This window comes from Equus przewalskii, chromosome 18 (assembly GCF_037783145.1).
Source record: "Equus przewalskii isolate Varuska chromosome 18, EquPr2, whole genome shotgun sequence".
Taxonomy (NCBI): Eukaryota; Metazoa; Chordata; class Mammalia; order Perissodactyla; family Equidae; genus Equus; species Equus przewalskii.
In genome coordinates, this window is record NC_091848.1 from 61612574 (window position 1) to 61636026 (window position 23453).

At 42.4% G+C, this 23453-nt stretch overlaps 1 protein-coding gene across 13 annotated transcripts in view; it reads right to left on the reverse strand.

Moving 5' to 3' along the window:
- Window positions 1-20540, reverse strand: part of ARL13B (ARF like GTPase 13B) — a 67342-nt gene extending 46802 nt beyond the window's left edge. For 5 of the 13 annotated variants that reach the window (XR_011529248.1, XM_070582928.1, XM_070582926.1 and 2 more), the window contains exons 1-2: window positions 20190-20540; window positions 4145-4215 (exon numbers count right to left, since the gene is read on the reverse strand). Coding sequence is in view for 12 of the 13 variants with exons in the window: in XM_070582928.1 (XP_070439029.1) it covers window positions 4145-4215; window positions 20190-20248 (130 nt within the window). In the remaining variant the exon portion in view is untranslated. Of the gene's footprint in view, window positions 1-4144; window positions 4216-9770; window positions 9873-18257; window positions 18336-20077; window positions 20153-20189 lie in introns of those variants that run through there. The other 8 variants (XM_070582929.1, XM_070582927.1, XM_070582921.1 and 5 more) reach the window with 6 other exon arrangements.
- Between the last annotated feature and the right edge of the window lie 2913 nt (window positions 20541-23453).

Sequence of the window (23453 nt, forward strand, 5' to 3'; positions counted from 1 at the left end):
GTCTGTTTCCTTCCCCAAGTTAGGGAAGTTTTCAGCTATTATTTCTTCAGATAAGTTCCCTGCCCCTTTGTCTCTCTCTTCTCCTTCTGGGACACCTATAAAATGGATGTTAGTACTCTTTATTGATGTTGTCCTAGGGATCCCTTAAACTATCTCTGTTCTTTTTCTTCTTTTTCTGTTCATCTTCAGTGATTTCCTCTACTCTTTTTATCCAGATTGGTGATTCCTCTGTATCATCTATGCTGCTGTTGATTACCTCTAGTGAATTTTTCATTTCCATTATTGTATTCTTCAGCTCTGATTGGTTCTTTTTTATATTTTTTAATTGTTTGTTTAAGTGCTCATCTATTCTTCTCCCAAGTTCAATGAGCATCCTTATTATTATTAGTTTGTACTCTTTATCAAGCAGATTTTATCTCTGTTTCATTTAATTGTTTTTCTGAGGATTTGTCCTGTTGCCTTATTTGGAACATATTCCTTTGTCTCCTCATTTTGCCTCCTTCTCTGTGCTTATTTCTATGATTTAGGTAGGTCAGCCATGTCTCCTGACTTTGGAAATGTGGATTTATGTAGGAGTTGGCTTATGGGGCTCAACAGGGTGCTCACGTCTCATCACTCATGCCAAATGCTCCAGAGCTGTCTTCAGTGTGAGTTGCATGTGCCCTTCTGTTGTGATAGGGTTGCTATTGTTGCAGGTGTATGGGTAGACTGGGCTAGCATCCAGACTGGCTGGTTGTGAGACCTGGCCATGTGCTGCTGTTACAGGTGCATTATTGGGCCAGGCAAGCCCTAGTGTGGCTGGTTGTGAGGTATGGTAGGTCACAACTACTGAGGGTTTGCTGTTGAGTGTGGCTGGTCGCTGGGACGTGGGGCAGACAACTGCTGCAGGCCCCCAGTGAGGTTGGCTGTGACAGGGTTGTTGCTTCCTCTTGGACAACACAGAACTCTGCTGCAGGCTGTCTCTATGGCCTGGGAGTGTGCCAGTGCCTCAGCTGCACTGGTGGGTGGGAAAGGGCCTGGTGTAGCACCACCCAACTGTTTCAGGCATCTTGGTAGGCAAGGCAGATCCCTTGCGTGGCTGGTTGTAGTCCAGCAGTGCAAGTCTGCTGCAGGTTCACTAGTGGGCAGGCAGGTCCCTGGGGTAGGCTGCCTGCCCTAGCAGGCTAGAGGAAGGATTCCAATGGCATCTGCCAGTGTCTGTGTCAGCACGGCTGAACTAGGTCACAATATTGGCTGCTGCCAGGGTCTCAGTCCCTGGAGGGCTGGCCCAGCTGCCTCCTGCCTCTCTGGTATGTGCTCCAAGCTTAGTAAGTGAGTCTCTTTTACCAGTGGACCAGGCATTTTTCTATCTGGGTCAAATGAGTCTGTACATCAGCCCTTTAAGAGCAGGTTTTCCTTTCCCTGAAGTACTATAGCTTTCCTGGGCATATTCCCCATTGGTTTTCAAAGCCCAGTGTTTTGGGATCTCATCTCTTTTGTGCTGGCTCTAAGGTCTTCTGGGGTGCCTAATGTGGATCTTCAATGCTCTGCTCCTCTGGGAAAAGCTCAGTACCTTTGAGATTGTTCCCAATCACTCCTGCCATGGCTAGGGTGTGGTTTTTCCCCCTGCAGGACTGTATCTCTTCCACCCCTCTGTGTTGTCCCCTGTTGTGGGTGTTCTTTTCATGCAGTTTCAGATCTCTGCCAGAGGAAACAGCTCCACAGCCAGTTGGAAGCTGTTGCATCTGTGGTAGGAGGCAAGCTCAGGATCCTCCTCCGCTGCCATCTTCCAAACTCTCTCTCCATTGTGTTTTTTACAAGATCCCCACCAGCAAGAAAATTATGAGTCACTGAAGGCTCCTGATGGTTAGCATTTTTTAACAATAAAATAATTTGAAATTAAGGTATGTACATTTTTTAAGACATAATGCTATTGCACACTTAACAGACCATAGTGTACAATAAGCATAAATCTATATGCACTGAGAAACCAAAAAGTTCATGTGGCTCACTTTATTGTAATATTCGCTTATTTGTGGTGGTTAGGAACCAAACCTGTGACATCTCCCAGATATGCCTGTGTTTGTCTTCTTGCTTGTCTTCACAAGCCTGTACCTCCCCAAGAGCTGGTCGCCACAAGCCTGTACCTCCCCAAAAGCTGGTCGCCACAAGCCTGTACCTCCCCAATAGCTGGTCTTCACAAGCCTGTACCTCCCAACAGCTGGTCTTCACAAGCCTGTATCTCCCAATAGCTGGTCTCCACAAGCCTGTACCTCCCAACAGCTGGTCTTCACAAGCCTGTATCTCCCAATAGCTGGTCTTCACAAGCCTGTACCTCCCCAATAGCTGGTCTTCACAAGCCTGTACCTCTCAATAGCTGGGCCCCATCTTTGTATCCTTAGCACTCAGCACAAAGCACAGAGTGGCTCAACACCACAACGCCAGGCTGCTACAACTGCTGAGCTGCGGTCCTTACATCCGTGCTTCCTTTCATCCTTCCATTTATTTATCCATTCATCCATGCCTGTAATCATTTATCAAGTGCCCATTATAGATCAGGCATCATACAAGAACCAGGGATACAAAGACTTATGGTCCCCAATCCTGAGGATTTCAGTAAGGTATCCGTGTTAGACAATCTTTAGAAAGTCCAAGACAAAATGAAAATATATAATCAATAACTATTTCTTGGGCATCTATTATATGTATTGTGCAAGGTCCTAGATATACAAAGATTAATAAGATCCAACTTCTGATCTTACAGAGCTCTTACATAGAAAAAAGCTCTTACAAGAAAAAAGGAAAAACAGATATAAACAAATACCTACAATATAATAAAGATGTGTTAATACCCAACAATAATAGGGACCAAAAATTTACACAAAGAAAAATTTTCCAACCCAAAATAACAAGAGTTCCTTAGGAGGTATTAGGAAACAGCATTGGATAGTCAGAGAATCCTGGATTTTCCAGCTTAGTACATGGCTGTTTAGGATAAAGACTACAATCCCCAGTCTCTGTGGCAACTAGGAGCGGCAGTGAGAGCAGGTTCTAGGTAGTGTGCTACTGGTGTACTATTAAATATTTAACCAGCTTGGGGGGTAGTGTTTGCCAATTTCCATGGTATAAATACTCCTATCGTGGCCAATTTCAAACTACCAGTGTGAAGTACCCCAACACAGAGTTGGGAAGGGATGTGCCTAAACGGCTCTCACTAGCTGATATAAACCAAGAAGAGCCAGGAAGAGCCAGCTCCAGACTATCACTGGTATTGGTCAATGGCATGTAAACTGAAGTGATGTGGAGGCTTCTGGTTCAGGCACTTCATGGAAAGGAAGACGGCCTCCCCTTGCCCTTTCCCTCTTTCCTTCCAGCTGAAATGCACATGCAGTAGTGAGCCACCTTGGACCAGGTAGGCAAGGAGAACACTAGGAATGGCAAAGCAAATGGGAGAAGGACCCTGAGTCCCTAACACCATGGAGGTGCTATGCCAGTCTTAGACTACTTTTGCCTGTGCTGTTATGAGAGAGGAATAAACTTCTATTTTGTCAAGCCACTGTTATATTAGGTCTCTGTTAGAACAACTGAACCTATATCCAACTAACGTAATCATTTTGACATCCATGAAGAAGAGAAGGTGACTGAAAGAAGTGAAGCTCAAGACAGGGAAAGTATTCTTATGTTAAGAAGCTATAACAACACTATAGATGAAAGACATTGAGGGTCTGGACTTGGACAATAGTAATACTGTTAGAAAGGAAGCAGACATATCTCAAAAGAAACAAGATGAAAAAAAAAACAGAGAAGAGGTGGGGCCTTCTGACTAAACTCTGGCTGAGAGAAGGTAAGCGGAAGATGGGTACCCTTAAAGGCAGGGGCACGTCCTTTTTTACTTTTCCTTTCTTACTGGCTAGAAGACAGATGTGATCCCTCTGAGCTGATCCAAGGCCTCAAGGAGCCTCTGCACTTCTGCATTTATTCAAATCTGAAACATGATAACAGGCTGGTACCATTAAGCCAGAGTCTGTTCACCATATTGGCCGCAAGTATACTAAGAATATCAAGTAATGGAGTGCACACCGTCTGTGGCCAACAAACATGGAATAAACCAACGCAAACAAATAAGTAGTTCAGAATACTGTCATCATAAATACTCTCAGCTTACCTCCTTGGATTCCCTTCGCCGTTGCCGTTTTACCAGCATTATCAAGTCCCACCATCACAAGAGTCACCTTTCTTAAAACAACAAAAATTTTAAAATCACTGAGTTAATTCAATATTGAGGAAAATAAAAGTAAATTCATTTATTCAAGCAACATTTAAGAAGCATCAACTATGTTCAAGAAAATCTGCTGGAAACTAGAGGGTACAATGATGAATAAAATATAGATTCAAAAAGCAAAATTCACAAAAAATATCTTTAAAGTGTCATCCTTTTGTTCTCTAAGCAAAAAAGGGGGACTATACAACAGACAACCCAAAGAATAGAAGAGGAAGGGAGGGGGAGGGAGGGAGATTCTAACATACAAGTTACTCTTCCTGCCTAAAGACTCAATTAGCGGGCCCTGGGGGTCCAGTGGTTAAGAGCTGGCACTCTGACCACTGTGACCCAGGCTCCTGTGCCAGTCAGGGAACCACACCACCCGTCTGTCAGTGGTCATACTGTGGCAGCTGCGTGTTGCTGTGATGCTAAAAACTGTGCCACCAGGATTTCTCATACCAGCAGGGTCACCCATGGCGGACAGGTTTCAGCAGAGCTTCCAGACTCTGACAGAGCAGGAAGAAGGACCTGGCCACCCACTGCCAAAAAACTGGCTGTGAAAACAGTATGAATAGCAGCAGAGCACTGTCTGATAGAGTGAACATGAGAGGGTGGGGCAAAAAGGCTGGGCAGGGTTCTGCTCTGCTGTCCACAGGGCGGCTAGGAGTCAAAAGTGACTAACAACAACTATAAAGACTCAATTTTCTAGTTAATTGAATTCTAAGGATTATCACAAATCTGTTTTTCCTTGTGAAATTACATAAGAAAAGAATTATTGTTAGGTTCCAGGGACTCCTGGTGTGTTCAACTTTGTCTTCAGATAGGCAGCACCTCACCAAGTATAAATCTTAACTATAGTATAGTAACATGATTCTTAATTTAAGTGCTAACATATTTTGTCAGGGGGTTCCTACAATTATAAAGCCTAAAATGTTTCTGATGACATCCTATACTTTGTAGAGTCAGAAAAAAAAATACAGTATAGTTCAATTTTCCAGTTAAAGAAACGTAAGCCCAGGGTCCTAAGACAATGAGTCGGTTACAGAGTCAGAACTAGAAGCTAATCCACCTAACTCCCGGGGACTTCTTAAACCTGGGACAGGCATAAAGGAACAAAGCTACTATACTGGTCCTATTATCGTGTTGATTCAGTTAGGCACTAAAGGTCACTTCTGTTCCAGGCTGAAGCACTGCACATTATAAGAGGGGGGACCATCCATTAACACCATGGATTTGGGAGTATAGAGGGAAAACCACAGCAGAACACAGGGCCACAGTCCTATGGCGCAGAGGCAGGATTTCTGCTAAGTACAGCAATTCTTCCCTGGCAATGATCCCAAGAAGGGTTAAAAACAGACCCTCCATGGCAAGAAAGGGTGTTCTTTCACCTCCCTAGGCCTGGTTCTTTGAGATCTGGCCTTTTTTTTTTTTTCCAAATGTCTTCAAAGAGTCTGAGGGTGATGCATTCCAGTTATGGGTCGCAAGCTGAAGAAGAACAAATTCAGCCTTGCATAAACCAAAGGGTCATTTACTAAACAGTCACTGACCATCTGTACACCAGACATCAGTGTTCCAGGTACTTGAGATACACCTGTGCTTATTAAAATCAGCACTACAACAATGAAAAATGAACAAAAACAGATAAAGAAACTCTTCCCTTATTAAACTTAACATTTTACTGACAGGAGACAACAAGAATAAATATAAAAAATATATATAAAAAACAAGAATAAATATAAAAAAATATATAAAAAACAAGAATAAATATAAAAAAATATAGATATACCTATTCTCATAAGTAATAGAGAATGTTAGAGGTGATTAAGGAGTACAGAAAGAAGAGTAGAACGGGGTGAAGGGGTGGGATGGGAGGCGGGCTGCAGCTTCGTGTGGGTAATCAGGGCAGGCCTCACTGGGAAGTCAAGTCTGAGCAAGGCTTGAGGAAGGAGTTAGTCTGCAAGTATCTGGGCCAGGAGAGAAGAGCAGGGTCAAGAGCACTCACGGAGCATGCAGGAATGCTCCAGCATCAGCCAGAAGCCAGGGGTCTAAAATCCAGTGAGAGAGGGGTAGGGAAGAAGGAAGGAGGGCAGATACACATGAGAGGCCAGATCATGTGGGGCCCTGATGGCCAGGGTGAGGACTTGTAGCTTTTGTGAATGAAATTAATCTACTCTCCATGTAAATTTCCTTTGTCATCCAGGAGCCTTAGTCTCCTCTAAACATTCAACCTTTGCTACCCAGCATGGGGAGTAAATGGAAGTATATCTACGCCTGAGTCAGGGCAAGAATAAAGTAAGTCGCCATTAGCAGCACCCCTAGCCCATCCCAGTCACCAGTGGTGGGGTTGTGGGAATGCCACAGTGAGCCACAGCAGATTATGAGTTTAGGGAGCTGAGGAAGTATGTGAGGTCTAGGTACCTCCATCCATGTGGAAATTTCACCTGGATTATCAACTTTGAAAAATATGAGGGTATTTCTTAAGAAAGCTGCAAGATATTTAGAGTATAACTTCATTTTTTTTAAGAATTCATAAGCACCAAGTATTAAAGAACAGGATTTAAGTACAAAATAATTTCCTAAACAAAATATAGTAAATGACTATCCAAAAAAGATAATGTAGAATTTAAACAATATTTTAGATAATTCAAGTTATTAGATATACAATGAATTAGACTAAAATAATATTAAAGCTAATTCAATTGCTCTTTAACAATTTATAACGCATTTCAAGATCTATAGCACTTCAAACATCACCATGAACTAAAACAATTACTTTTGGGGAACAAATCCTGATTTTGTGCTTGTTCGTATCATTTATTCTATAAATGTTCATTAAGCACCGATTACACAGGAGCAAACACACACAGTCCCCAGCCCTCACAAGCTTAGAGCCTGACAGGAAGCAGACACTGAGAGGCAAGCACGCGTGACGATCGCTATCAGGGAAAGACGACACCTATGCTGGAAGCCAGGGAGGACCCCGCTACACAGACAACACTGGGTCGGCAGTGCCCAGGAACATCATGGAGCCGCTTCCCATCCCTGTGAGCCACAGCAAAAAATCTCAAATATCCCTCCTTAAGGAAAACCGCCCCTCATTCTCCATTCCGTGGGTAGCATCTTATGTTTTCCCCCCATTCTCGTCAAGATTTCAGTTAAAAAAGATCTTCCCAATAATTACTATTACACATTTTGAAACACTGCTCTTAAAGCTAGCTCCCAAGGATGTTAGCTTTTACCTTAAAAGCTTTCCTTTTTTAAATAGAATATTAGGTTCAAACAAAAAACATCCTTCACACACGAAAATCACTTTGGAAAATGATAATCACGCTGAGACTAGTACAAAATAAGCCTCTGGATTTCTGTTTTTACTTTGACTACATTTGAAGTGGTTGATTTTTAAGACCATTATGCTATATACTTGAAAATGTGGCTTTAATTAAATATCTGACGTAATTAAAGCCTTAATGAATAAACATAACATTAGCAGTACAAATGAAAATCACAGCATGAATTACTGCAGTGCCTGATAACAAAGCTCTAAATTTATGCTTTCAGAATCAAGTGGGGTTAAAAGGTTAACATTCACCTAACACTAAAAATTCTATGCAACTCTTTAAATAATGAAGACGTACAATCTAACACATGTTAAAATGCACGTCATCGTTGCTTTTTAAAATATGGTAAATTATCACCAATTGGGAACAGTTTGGCTGTGACATAATAACAGAAAAATAAGACTGTCTACGTCTTTTAGTCTTATGATTATTGATCAGATACATTAGCCCTTCAACTGAAAAAAATAATATACAGTGTTCTTAGGTTTATAGTGTCTAGAAAAGTTGACTACAGCAATAAAATCAATCATTTAGTCATTTGGTCAGACGGTAATTCAATAAAAGTGTACCAGGCATTATGGACACAAAACTGCCTGAGACATGGCTTCTACCCCAGAGCGCTCATCCTCTGAGAGTGCCTGAAACACAAACGAATATTAAATTAGTATATTGTGACACCAGGACAGTTTAGAATGCTTATCTATACAGCCGGCCCGGTGCATCTGTGGGTTCTGCATCTGTGGATTCAACGAGCCCTGGATGGAAAGGCCTACAATAGTTGTGTCTGTACTGAACATGCAGAGACTCTTTTCCTGTCATTATTCCCTACACAATACAGTCTATTAATCCTCACACAGCATTTACACTGTATTAGGTGTTACAAGTAGTCTAGAGATGATTTAAAGTACACGGGAGGATGTGCACAGGTTACATGCACATACCTCGCCACTTTACAGGAGGGGCTTGAGCATCACGGACTGTGGTGTCCCACCTGCCGCCAGTGCTGAGGTGCTACATGAGCACAGAGTGAGGGACTTCATCTGGCCTAGAGATGCAGAAGGTCAGAGAAGCTTCCTATGCAAGGTGAGGCCTCAACTAAGTCCTTAAAGTGGAGAAGTTTGCAGAGCAAGCGGAAGGTGCACACAGGAGGAGGATGGATGAGGAGATTCCAGACTGAGAAGACATCACAGTAAGGAGGTGAGAACCGGCAGGGTGATGAGCTACGAAAGCCAGGGTTTAAGAGGGTACATCAGGGGAGCAACCTTAAACAAATGGAGAACAGCTTGTGAGCCTCAAACAATCACAACTCAGTACAACTATGGACTGAATCTACAGGGAACTGGACGTACTTTTACTGAAGGAACCAGCATCATCAGTTAGTTAGCAACGTGACCGTCCCAGAAACTGGAAGTGGTCACTTCACTCATTACAGTTGTCCCTGAGTCTTTAATCATATACCAAACTATTAAGGCTGAGAGGCAAGGACTCTGCAGTATTGTAAGATGTACCAGATGTTCGTGCCAGTACTCAGTAACACAATGGAGATCGTGGGCACTTGGAGGTATAGACACAAAACCGGTGTCAGAGAGACCTGTGTTCAAGCCCCACACTTGCCATTTCCAAGCCATATGATCTGGGACATGTTATTTAACTTCTCAGAATTTCATCAGGAAAATGGGATAATAACAATATCCATCCCATAGGGATGTGGTAAAAAATAAATAAGACAATGCAAGTAATGTGCACAATGCCTGCGGCACACAGTAAGTGCTCAACCAATAGCTATTCTTATTACAGCACAAAATGCAAGACAGAGTCCACCAGATGAAACCAAAAGGATGGGCAGGGACCAGATTACAGAGGAGGATTAACAGGTTCAGTTTCGCACATGTTGACAAGGATGTTCATCTCACACTGGCATCAGAGGCTGGAGGAAAGATCTGCACTGGGTTTATGAGACATACACTTGGTGGCTAATGCTATGAGAACAGATGAAAGAGCCCAGGGAGAGCATGGAACCCCAAGAACCTTTGAAGAAACTCTTAAAATTGTCATCAGAAAGAAATGAGGAGACCAAAGAAATGGCAGCGCTGGGAACAGTTTTCAGAAGGGTTAAGAGATGAACAGTATCAAACACTTCAAAGTTTTGTAAAACAAAAGTATCTTTTTGGTAAAAGCCCCAAATTAAGTACCTCAGAAATAAATGCTCTCAGCTGTTCCCAGACCCTGCAATAACCAAGCGTGACTTGACAGTTCAAAGCTATTTTGGCCTCTCATTTGTCTTCACACTGTCCCTGCAAGGAGAGCAGGTACAAGTTACCCAAGGAAACAGCGCTAATGAGAAGTCAGTCAACAGCAGTTTCCGTGGGAAGTTTAAATACAACGCTTTACAAAAATAATAATAATTATTATTATAAAGGGTAACTTGAGCCATTTTGTTTACACTGAAACTTACTCACATTTATATATAGACACACTAATACACATCAGATAGCCAGGCAGTCTGGATCATTTTCATAAGGTATCTTGGAATTTTTGTCCTCAGATTTAGGTCTATCATAATCGTAACCTGGTTCCTGGACCTAACAGAAAGATTACCTAGTAATAGGTAGATTAACTAAGGTCATGATTTGCATGCTACTAATAAAACCTAACCATGATGCTGATGAAATTTAACCACGGCATTTTTCTGCTTAAAATCCTTAAACTACAGCCACTCCCCAGCAAGCCTACGAGGCCAGATGCCCCAGTCCTTTCTGGCCATCTGTGCTACCATCGCAAACAGACCTGAACTTCCTCATGCAACTTTCACAGAGTCTCGTCCGCTAGACCTTTCTTAACTCTGTAGCCCCAGGATCAAATGTGCTGGGTGTGCAGTAGGCATCTTTGCTGAATGAAACAACATAAATCTGTTTTCTGATCCCCCATCTGCTGAGTAAATGCGAAGTAAAATTAAAATACATAACATTCAGCTAAGAAAGTACTATAATGGATTTAATTTATATAAATCTTCACATCAAGGTAGCTTCAATATTAGAGAATGTAATTAAAATTACCTATCTTCTTACATCAAACTGGCTGAACTTTTCTGAAAAAGTTTACATGCTCATGGTTTCAGGGTAATAACAGATTTTTAAAACTGAAACGATTCTGAGTAAGAAAAATGAAAAGTAGAGATTAAGAAAGTCAAAGCCTGTTTTATATATTTTATCTCAGGGTCCTTTTTTATATAACAGATATACAAATTAGTATGTCAGAAATATAAGCAACATAATATTGGAGTTTTGAATTTAGACTTAGAAAACACTGAATTCTGAATCTTTTCTGAATGACAGTATTGCAATCATTTGAACATCTACAGCTCTAAACTTCCTAGTCTGTCGACTAAGGAAGACAAAACTTCCAATGAGATAATTACATAAAAGTTATCTTAAACTTCAAAACTATTATGCAAATTAAAATAAAATATTTCACTAAAAACACTAAAAGACAAAATTTGGTCCATCAAAACTGATATTTATTACCTAAAATATTTAAAACTACATGGAACAAGTTCTAAATTTAAAAAGTAACATAAACACATGTATGAAAAGGGACTTGGAAACAGTTTTACGATCTATGTGAGACAATGAAAAAAGCTACCAAAATAATTATGGTGTGATTTTATTGTACAAGTGCACTATATTTTGACATTTTATTTCAGATTGTAGATCCCAGGATAATATTACATCTAGAGCACTACCTAAATTTATGGAGCACAAGTAAACAGTAGGAGTACCAAACACGGTCGTATGCTTCGAAGTCTTGGTCAAGCCAAATTTTGAGTGTCAGTTTGTTCATCTCTAAAACGTAAAAGGGTAGAATCAGGTCTCTAGGTCCCTTTATATCCTAAACTTCTAAAACTCTCAGTGTGAATAAACAAGAAGCTGTAGGGAGATAAAAAGAAACATAAGACTTTTCAGTTCTACAAACAGAACACTGGATAATCCTTCCTAATCTGTATGTACAGCTTAAGAAATTAAGAACTCAGCAATTTCTATAAATGGTCTTGATTTACAGGTATACTTATTTAGACCAAGAAAGATGGCTATTAGGGTGCTACTGTTCCCCCACTGAAAATATGCACAGCAGAGATGACATACCACATCACAGTATGCTTTATCAGACACCACAGTGATGAACAAAAAGCACCAATCCACACTGCTTGCTGTGACATCTGAGTCTCTTCTTTCAGAACCGACCATAGTGAACAACAATTTACTAATAAATTTCAGGTAAAGCTTTGATAGGCTGAATTGTGACATCGAAACATACAGATGGGTGTGGGGGAGGGAGAAATTTCCTCTACCCTTCTAGGTTCTTCCGGCTGGTCTAAGAACTAAATGGAACAGGACACAGATTAACAGGAGAAAAGCAAAGTTAATTTCCTATGTACAGGAACCCAACATGAGAGTCAGAGACCCTACACACGTGAGAGGTTCAGAGACAGAAAGGTAAAAGAGGGTGCATGTGCCATCTTGAGCCAAGGAGTCAGGGAGGGCCTGGGCTCCAGAGGGGAGGAGGGCAACTCACAGGATGGTGAGGAGAACAGATGCTCAGTAATTAGACGTTTGCCCTGCCAAGCAGATAGGTCACAAAAATTTATTTCTGGTGGTAACACTTGCTATGAATTTAAATTCTTTAAGGGTAAGGCAAAAGTTTCTCTTGAGCCCACAGGGTCTCAACTGCCTTTAGCTCAAAATATTTCACACACCAAAGTGGCACATCTTGGAGAGGCCTGTTCTGAGCCCCTTCAAGGGCAAGAAACTAGTTCCAGCTGGTGGTCAGCACTGGGGAGGGATGGCAGGGGATGAACAGGGAGGTCAGCTCTGGGGAGGGACAGCAGGGGACGAACAGGGAGGTCAGCTCTGGGGATGGGCGGCAGGGGACGAACAGGGTGGTCAGCTCTGGGGAGGGATGGCAGGGGATGAACAGGGTGGTCAGCTCTGGGGATGGGCGGCAGGGGACGAACAGGGTGGTCAGCTCTGGGGAGGGATGGCAGGGGAGGAAGAGAGAGCAGGGAGCTTCATGGATCTGTGCTCTACTTCTTCAAGAGGAAACTGAAATGTGATGATCAGAGGTTAATATTCGTAAAACCTGGGTGGTGAGCATGAGTAATTATTATATTTTTTTGTTTAAATAATGTTAAAAATATTTTTTATTTTAAATTATAATATTACATAATTCTTGTTGCCAAAATTCTTTCATTTAAATTGATGTTAATTTTCTGCTTCTCTTGGGTGGGCCATTTCTGACGTCATGCTCACGGAAAGCTTAGTAAACAGATTTCTCCAAGACCCAGGTAAAATTACACCCCTTCCAAAATACTGCTTCCAATTCTTGCTAAAAATCTTGGAAATCATCTTTCAACTCTTGCATATTCTATCATTTTTATACATACTACTTCATCAACTAGACACTACTTGGTACAAATAAAGGAGTTGAGAGTATGCAGATGATAATAAGTAAGGGTGAGGACTTGCTTACAGGGCCCAGATACACACTGAGCACCAGGGCCTGACAGACCTTGTGTTCTGTGCCCAGGATGAAGGCTACTCCCTATACACAAAATAAATTTCAATAGAGATTTAAATGTTAAAAATTAAAACATAAATACTAGAAAAAAGTACAGGTGAATATAATCTTGGAGTGGTGATGAACTTCCTAAGTATTACACTGAAAGGGTGTTATATTTGAATTAAAAATGTTTAAATGCTTATATGTCAAAAACCACCAAAAAATAAAAAATCTAACAAATGGAAGAAAAATATCTGCAATGCATAATACAGAGAAATGGTTACTACTATAAACATTTAAAATCTCTTTTAGAAAATTAGAAAATTCAATAAGAAAATGCACCTGTCCCAACAGAAAAACAGCAAAGAGAATCACTGGGAAGTTCCAAAAGAAGAAACACAACTGTCCAAGGAAACACTTTCCATCTTAAAGGCAACCAAGAAAACAGGAACTAAAAGCAGACAGCATTCCCTACAACCTCAAAAATGAAAAAGTAATGACTTCCATTTTTTGAGGGAGAAAGGCATTCTCACACACTGCTAGTAGGAGTAGAAATTGGTTTAAAAAAAAACAAAACACCTTGCTGGGGCCAGCCCACTGGCACAGCGGTTACGTTTGCAAGCTCCACTTTGGCTGCCGGAGGTTCACTGGCTGGAATCCCAAGTGTGAACCTATGCACTGCTTGTCAAGCCATGCTGTGGCAGGCGTCCCACATATAAGGAAGATGGGCACAGATGTTAGCTCAGGGCTAATCTTCCTCAAAAAAAAAAAAACCCCTTCTGAAGAACAATTTGGCAGCATATACCAAATACTTTAAACTTTCTCCTATCATATGATCTAGAATTCCATTTCCAAAGATATTTATGTAGGGATGCTCACCAAAACATTGTTGATGGTAGTGAAAAGTTTTAAACACTCTAAATATTTAATAACAGGAATGATTAAACACACTTTGGTGAATCTATACAATACACTACTCTGCTGCTATTAAAAAGATGTTGAAGAAAAATATGTAATGATGCAAAAAAGTGTTAATTATGCATTAAAGCAAAAATAAATAAAAAGCTGTGAAATAGCACTCTATTATTTCATTATTCTTTAAAAATTTACACATATGTAAGAGATTCTACACCAAAATACTAAAAGTGGTCATCTCTGAGGGTGAGATTGTGGGCGACTTAAATTTGCCACTTCCCGTTTAACTGTGCCTTCAATGTTCTACCTTTTACATAACAATAAATATACCCTGCTTTTCAGTGTGTGCAATAGCAGCTCCTGTCCACAAGCCACCCTAGAGACCAGTGAAAAGAGCTGAACAGACATTTCATTACAATACAGGGATAAGGCAAGACAAGCAAACACAGGGAAGGGCAGAGAATCTAGAATTGAAAGTTCCCTGAAGGAGAGAATCTCCCAGTTGAGATCTGAAGCATGACTAGGAACAGCCAAAGAAGACAAGGACATTCAGGTGGGGCAGAGGGACTAGAGAACTCAAGTATCCCAAATTTAGCTTGGCAGGAGAAGAAAGAATAGCTTACAACAAGGAGTCCACACAGCCAGGTTCAGGTTGAATCATGAGTATCTTATAAGTAAGAAGCTTAGATGTTATCCTGAAGGCAATTAGGAAAGATGGCAGATTTAAAACCAGTTGCACACTAAAAAGACCACAGACAACAGCATGGAGAATTAATCAGAGGGGACAGTGGAAAGTCTGTCTAAGAAATCTGGGAGAGGAAGCATGGGAACCTTACCTAAAACAGAGCAGTACTATGGAAAAGCTGAGAGAGTGCAAGACAGGTAAGTGATACGAAGCAAGTAGAAACCAAAGGCCTTGATGACCTGAGAGAACAAAGTATAAAGAGGTGTCCAGGATTACTCTCAGCTTCTGATTTGGATAACAGGAAATGATTAAAAATCTGCTTTCAAAATGGAAATGAGAGAGGATGTAAGCTCAATTTTGGATGTGCTGGGACTGAGGATTCCATAGCAATTGGATATGTGAGTCTTCAAGTGGTAGATGAGTCTTTGTGCTGGAAACATGGACTTGAGAGTCGTGTGGAGGTGGTGGCTGAAGTCCCTATGTATGGTGAGACTGACCACAAAGAGAGGTCATGCAGGAGAAAAGAGAACTGAAGACAGAACCCTGGGGCGAACTTGGGACCAGATGAAGAAAGGCAAACTGGCAAAAAGAGAAAAGTCAACAGGCAGAAAGGTAAAGATTTTAAAATTCAGGAAAAAGAAATCGGAGAATTTCAAGGAGAGTGGTCTTAAGAGTCAAATGACGCCAAGAAATTGAAAAGCGTCCATTGGATTTAATAACCAAGCAGCATCTGGTGTAGCAAGAACAAGTGAATCGAATGGTCTGGGCAGAAGTCTTCTAGGCAGGAAGTTACAGAATGCATGAGTGGGAGAGAAGCTGAGAATGCGCCAGAGATCCATCGCCACCTGTTAAGTCTGCCATGATGAAGAGGAGAAGGGCGGCGGCTGCAGGGACCGAGGGTTGTTTAGTATGGCCGACACAGAATAACGGCCGCTCAACGAGGTCCACATCTTAATCGCCAGAACCCGTGAACATGTTACCTTACATGGCAAAAAGAATTCTGCAGATGTGATTACATTAAGGGTCTCAGAAGGGGAGCTTCTCTTGGAGTATCCAACGTAATCACAAGAGTCCTTTTAAGGGGGTGCAGGAGATCAGAGAAGAGAGAAGATGTTATGCTGTTGGCTTTGAAGATGAAGGAAGGAGGCCACAAGCCAAGGAACGTAAGCAGCCTCTTTCTTTGCTGGAAAAGCCTCCAGAAGGAATGGGGCCCTGCCAACCCATCCTAGACCCCAACTCCAGGACTGCAGGGGAAAAAGTTTGTGCTGCTACAAGTCACTAAGTTAACAGTAATCTGTTACAGCGGCAATAGGAAACATTCAGTTTTGTTTTCTTGGGTAAGAGAGGCTTGAGTTTACATAGTAAGGAAAGAACAGAAGTGAAGCTCTGGAGACAAGAGAAAGACATTTTGTATTTTTGATAATAAAACTGAAAAATAAAGTTTGGGATAAAAGTTTAGGTTTATTCTCATATCCCAGAAGTTCTCTCTATGATCTCTGGCTGAATGCTGAAGAAGTGAAGTTCACCAGGAGATGGGAAGACATGGAATAAAGCACACAGGTGTAAGAATTAACCTTGGAAAGGAAAATGAAGCCTTCCTCCACTAACACAGAAAGGGAGGAAAGGAAGGGCATCGATACTGGTGGGCATAAGATGAACTGAGGAGGGTAATTCACTCACCAGAATTGTCTCCTGGGATCAGAGGTATTATTTACTGAGGAACTACTACACGCAAAGCATCAAATACTTGCCTAAATTTTCTTTCTAAAATGCCGCAAGATAGAAATCATCCACACTTGACACAGGGAAACGTGCCAGAACTCCTAGGATTCAGACACAAACCTGTTTGACTCAAAACACTACATTGAGAAATCTGGTAGACAGCACCATAACCAAGTGGTCAAGTTCAAACCACCAGTAATAAGACATATAAACATCATGCACGCCTTGATAAGATGTACCGAGAAGGACACATCACCTCTGTGGTATTCCTCTGCTCAAAGTGCAGCAACATCTTTATCAAATCACAAGAACACGTCAAACAAATTGCAGGGTATTCTGGAAAACAAATGACAAGCACTCTTCAAAGCCTCAAAGTTATGAAAGACAAGGAAAGACTGAGAACTGTTACAGATTAAGGGAGACCAAGAGACCTGACAAAGCGGCATGGGATCCTGGATTATATCCTGGACAGAAAAAGGGGGACTGGGTGTTAAAACTTGTGAACTCAGAATCAAGGTTGTTATTTAGTTAATAGTATTGTACTAGAGTTAATTTCTTCGCTTTGATCATTGTATTATGACCTCAAAATAAAAAGTTAAAAGCAACACCACTATACCGCACTGCTTCCACAGGAGCAAGCCCCTTACTTACCTATGGGTCTCACTCTCAGTCTATCCAAGACCAATCTACATAGCTCGAAAGCCTAGGGTTAGGCTCTGACCAGTGGTTAACAATAGCCCATATGCATCCTGGTCCTGACTCCTGATCTAGACTGATCTCTGACTCTTGCCTTGTCCTTACCACACATTCTGATCATCTAATCCCCGATGCCAGTCTCCAAAATAATATGCTCACTGGAGAGCATCTAAGTGAGGACGGGTGGGTAAATCCAAAGGGTACAAGATATATTAGATAAGCCAGCAAAGTGGCCTGAGGTCATAATGTATTCATCATCATTTTCATCTTCTCTCTTACACACTCACTTCTCACATTTGCAAACACATTTTCATAAAATATAAACATGAAGAGGAATTTCAACAGGAGCAGCATAATCTAAAACTTAAAAAATTACAGAATGCATCATAAAAACACAAAATTTGATATATTTTTTAAATCAGCTTGCTCACCTCTCATTCATTCCAGCAAACGGAAATATTTGCTAATATTATTTACTTTAGGATGATTATTGCTAAGGAGTGATCAAACTACATACAATATTTTGCAAATATTTATTCAGCCACTATTATGAACCACACATTGAACAAGGGTGCTTAAAAGAAAGATGTAATCCAACTTGTTTTTAAGTCCTTTGACAGTTAACTGTATCCACATTGAGAGATGTTCAGCTATGTCCTTTATATCAGGCCCTGATCTAGATCAGCAAGGTCCAACAGAGATATACTGCACGCTACATATATGTTTAAACTTTCTAGCTTAAATTTTCTAACTGCTTTTTTAAAAAGTGAAAATAAAAGATGAATTTTAATACTGTATTTTATATAACCCAATATATATAAAAGTTATCATTTCAACGTGATAATCAAACTAAAAAAAGACATAAGATAGTCACTTTTTTTTTCTTTTTGCATAATAAATCTTCGAAATCCACTTTGTATTATACATTTAGAGCATCTCAATTAGGACTAGTCACATTTCAAATGCTCAACAGCCACATGCAGCTAGTCACTACCTTACTGGACAGCACAGATCTTGATGCTACTTATTAAAGAAGAAAATACACTGAGTTATAGGGTTAAATTTCAATTCTGCTTTACTAATAAAATTCACTTATCTGTCCTACTTGGAAATCAATACATTCTCCTTTCTCCGAACTCTGTTTTTCCTTTAAACAATCATCCCAGAGAATATACTAGAGCTGCTAAGAGAAGCAAACACAAAGAATGATTAATTAAATTGAAAACTTGTTTCGGAGTGCAAGCTTTTTGAGTGTTTTTAGTTAAAAGAACACAGGCTATTGTGCCCTCTTCCAAAAATAAAATACAGTTTTAGAAAGCAGATACAGAAACATAAGGGGCCCTTTATTATGAATGACCCTCTGAAATCAGACCAGAATATGATTAAAATTTAAAAATCTGAGTCTACATACCCAAACACATCTTTGACTCTTACAGTCCATCATATCACTCACATTTAAAACATTCAAATATAATTAAAAGTTAATAATGGGAAAAGAATTTCAAAAGTTTCATTTAAAGCAAATTTCTTTTCCCAATGTAGACATATTTTTCCTTATAAAATACAAGTTACAAGTGTAGTTCTTCAGGTTCACTCTTTAAAGGATAGTTCACCCTTACTACAAATACTATGTTTGAAATGTTAATGATTTAGAAAACCCAAAAACTGCTATAATTTATTCTTGGCCTAATTCCACAGTACAACTATAAAAAGAAACAAGCTTTCTTTACAGGTTGAGCCGCTCAATTTTAAAAAGATCATTTTCACTGATTCCTTCCTAGCACAGTGTCTGGCACATGGTATTTTCTCAGCAAATATTTGTTAAAAAATGAATGAATATCAAGGAACATGCAGTGAATATTAGTACATCTATCATTTCAAAATTAAACGTTAAGAAGTGGACTCTTAAAAAGGCTTAACTAGATTCCATATGAAAATTGAAGCTACAGCTAAGAACACACTTCCCATCAGTTACTCTCCCGTAAGGCAACACTCCTGAGGAGTAGATATTCTCACCCCCATTTAACACAGGAGGAAGGTGGGAAGGTGGGGCCGAAGAGGTTGGGTCACGTAATTACGAAGCAGTGGAGCCAGATTTCAAGCCCAAGTTCTCAAACAAAACAGTGTGTGTGCGTGTGTGTGTTGGAAAGGGAGGTATGGAGTTTATGAAAACGCTATCCTATCCTTCTCTACTATAAAAAAAAATCCTATTACAAAGCTTCAGAAGAAAAACACACAGCCGATAGTTTCCAATTCCACACACAAAGAATACACAACTTTTAAAGCAATTCAAATCCCTTTCCAGTGTTCCAGCAATAAGCATGTTGATGAGAACTCCGTGCAGCCAGACAAGAGGGATCGCGGCCCAGGACACACTAGCAGCCGGGAGGAGCCTGCCAGCCCACCAGGCCCCTGCACCCAGGCCAGCGCCGGCCACCGGCCCAGGCCCCGTCACAGGGCCCCCGGCCCGGCCCGGCCCCGGCCCCCAACCCGACGGACCCCGCCCCAGCCCGATCCCGGCCACCCCACCCGACGGCACCCCCATGCCGGCGCAGGCCCCCTAACCCGACGGCACCCCCACCCGACGGCCCCCACAGGCCGGCGACGGCCCCCCAACCCGACGAGGCCCCCCCAACCCACCCCCCGGCGCCGGCCCCAGCCTCCCCACCCGACGGCCCCTAGCCCGGGCCCGGCCCCCTCACCCAACGTCCCCCAGCTCGGCCCCGGTCACCCACCCGACGGCCCCCCAGGCCCGGCTCCGGTCACACACCCGACGGCTCCCCCAGCCCGGCGCCGGCCCCCCAATCTGACAAGGCCCCCCCAACCCGCCCCCCGGCGCCGGCCCCAGCCTCCCCCACCCGACGGCCCCCAGCCCGGCGCCGGCCCCCTCACCCGACGTCCCCCGGCTCGGCCCCGGTCACCCACCCGACGGCCCCCCAGGCCCGGCGCCGGCCCCCCAATCCGACGGTCCCCCCAGCCCCGCCACCCGACGGCACCCCCACCCGACGGCCCCCCCAGCCCCGCCCCGGCCACCCACCTGACCGGCTCGCGCCAGCGCCGGACCCAGCCGCAGCAAGTGGCCATCAGACTGAACATCCCCGGCCGCTCCTCCCGCCGCCCATCCGAGCCCCGCCGAGTCCGGGGCCGCCACCGCCCCGAGGCCTCTGAGGCGGGGAGGCGCGGACGAGAGCCCGGCGGGGAGGCGAAGGCAGTCCGTCCGAGCTCCCAGCCCCGGCAACGGCGCCGGCCGCGGGAGGGCCCGACCGCCCCTCGCCCAGGGACACCGGCGGAAGAGCAGAGCGGCACCCGAGCGGGGGTCGCGGGCCGGCGGAGAAAACCCGCGTCGACGTGCTGACGTTCGCCCGGCGCGGAGGGTCCGCCCCGAGCACCGCCCATCCAGTCCTCCAATCAGCGCTGTAGGACTCGCGGTGCCGGCCTCTGAGTGGCTGAAGCGGCTCGGCTCGGGGGCGTGGTCTAGCAGGAGGTGGAGCTCGGGGAAGGTGGAGCTGGGGAAGGCGGCTCTCGTAACTAGGCAACGCGAGCGTCCCGAGAAGAGCGGCGGGATCCGGGACAAATCTTGGCGAGGCTCATCTGTAAGCCTGTCTAAATGCGTTGCCAGCCGAGGTGCTGCTCGACGTCTGTCTCCAACCACAGCTGAGATCCTAAGACCTCAGGGCTTGTGCGGGTTTTGTTTTGTTTTATGCAGCAGAGATGCGGATCCTTGGGGATTCCGGCAGACTGGCTGCACAACTACAGAAACAATACATTGGGGCAATTATTATAAATTAAGGACAGGGGAAAAACGCATTTGCTAACTACCTCAATAGGTCAGATGAAAGTGACGTTATAATCTGTATAATGTTTATTGCTATTTGTTACATAAAATGTGAAATGGAATTGTATAATATTTATTGTGTTGGGGGATTATGATTACTAGAAATATATGCTCATTGTAGAAAATTTGGAAAACACTAAAAAACGAAGATGAAGAAAATAAGATCTCTCACTCACCACCTAAAGATAACCGGGGTTAACATTTGGATGTGTGTTCTTTCCGGGATTTTAGATACATAGATGCTGGCTATTTGGTTTCTGCAAGATGCAGACCATGATCCACTGGCTGTTTTGTAATAGGTTTTATTTCATTTAAAGAGCTATGTAGGACCGCCCCTTGGAGGGGTAGTTAAAGTTCCACTCATTCTGCTTGGGCAGCCTGGCTTCCTGAGTTGGATCCCCGGCACTAGACCTATACCACTCGTCACCCATGCTGTGGCAGTGTCCCACATACAAGATACAGGAAGACTGGCACAGTTGTTAGCTCAGGGCAAATCTTCCTCAAGAAAAAAAAAGATATGTAATATCTGCATTTCTTTTTATATTCTTTGGAAAAGAAATGACAATACATTCCCATAGAAAAAAATGCATGCATGATATGTAGGGACCTATTCACGTATGTAGGGTCCATTCAGTTTCCACTTAAATATATATTTCAAATCCTTGTAAAAGGAGAAAGGGCCCTGGGAAGCCCAGTGTACCCAGAGGAAAACACTAGTTCGGGACTAAGATGGATCTAGGTTTAAAATTATTCTCTATCCTTTACTAACTCATGTAACCCCAATTCAAACTCATAAATATCTCTTACAGCTTACTGTCTCTGAACCCAAGTACCCCATCTGTAAAATGGGAACGAAAATACCTACTTTGCACAGTTGCTAAGATGATGAAATGAGAGAAATAAAGCTCAAGTGCAATTTCTAACAAATAATAGCAGATTTTGAACTTGGTATCAACTGTCCCATAAACATTTATGGCATGCATCCTCCCAATCTCTCTTCACACTGCTAAGGGTCTTGTCCACTGTTCTCATTGTTCTGCCTTAATAACTTCAATTTCCATTTCAATTGCTCAAGGCTGCATGACCTCTACTGGTTTCCTGAGTCTGCCCTTCTTCATCAGTGCTAGATGCTGCCTTTGCAGAGACAGCCCTGTCCTACATTGAAATACCTCCATTATACAGTGCTAATGAAGAACGTTAGATGATCCCTTCACACATTTTCTTCTCTCCCTGTTACCCCTGTTTCTTCTCATTTGCTAATAGAGATCTACTTCCTCTTTTCCAAGGTTATCCACTTTCCTGGGACTTGGACAAACATCATTTTTCAACTATTCTAAAATCCTCTTCCTTCAATTACTTCTTCTTGATCCAACATCTTAAGTGTATTCCTCTCCATTTTCGCCCTAGATCTTTGGCTACAGTCTCCAGGGTGGGGGAGGGGTAAGAGCACAGGGCAGGGAAGGCCACAATTCACTCTTAACTAGAACCCAGATTGGTACTGCTCTGCTGACTCTTTAATTTCACAACCCAACTTCTTAAACGAGTGGTTCATAAACCCTAAATCACTATTTGTGCTGTTCACTCTTTTTATCAATTTACTGTGATTGGGCTTCTGTCCCATCAAACTACTCAAAACATGGGGTTTTTTTATATATGACTTATGTCCTCCTAAGTACCAAGTCACTTCTCATTTTCTTTTGCATCACCTAATACATTTAATACAATCAACTCTTCTAAAACTCTTTCCTCCCTTGGCTTTTCAAAATTGTGCACTGTTCTGGTTCTTTTCTTGTCTCACTGATCATTCCTCCTCCAGCTTCCTGTATATATTCTCCAAGATTCGACCTTATCCCTCTGCTTTCCTCTTTAAAAACATTTTCTCTTGGAAAATCCAATTATTACCTCTGTGCCTTCCTATGCGGATATCCCTTGAGAGTTTCTGCAATTATACTCTACAGCCTTGCTTTCCAGAATATACTCCACCCAACCCTACTTCCTGGCCTCCCTGGTTACGATAGTGAGGCATTACCAAATATTTCTGGTGCCAACACTCAGTCATCAATTAGTTAACTGAGCTGAATATTCGTTTTCAATATATTAAGTGGTTTGGTAGACATAAGTGCTGCTCACTATTTCCAGTTCTCTTTTCCTTACAAGCACATGAGATAGTTATTCCCACTCTCTTAAAGTCATGAGACTTGCTTTGTCTAGTGAAATATGAGTGGTAGCGTTTGTGTCACCTCTTGGTGAAAGGATTTAAAAGCTGGTGCACAATTCATGTTCTCTGTTCCCTTGTGATGTTAATATAACTTTGAAGTCCTATAAAATCCAAACACCATGGAATGCTGAGCCAGCACATGGAGAACAGCTGCGTGGAAAGTCCTACAGGGACTTCCTATGAATAAGAAATAAACACTTGTTATCTTAAGCCACTGCGATTTTGTGGCTGTTTTACCACATTATAAT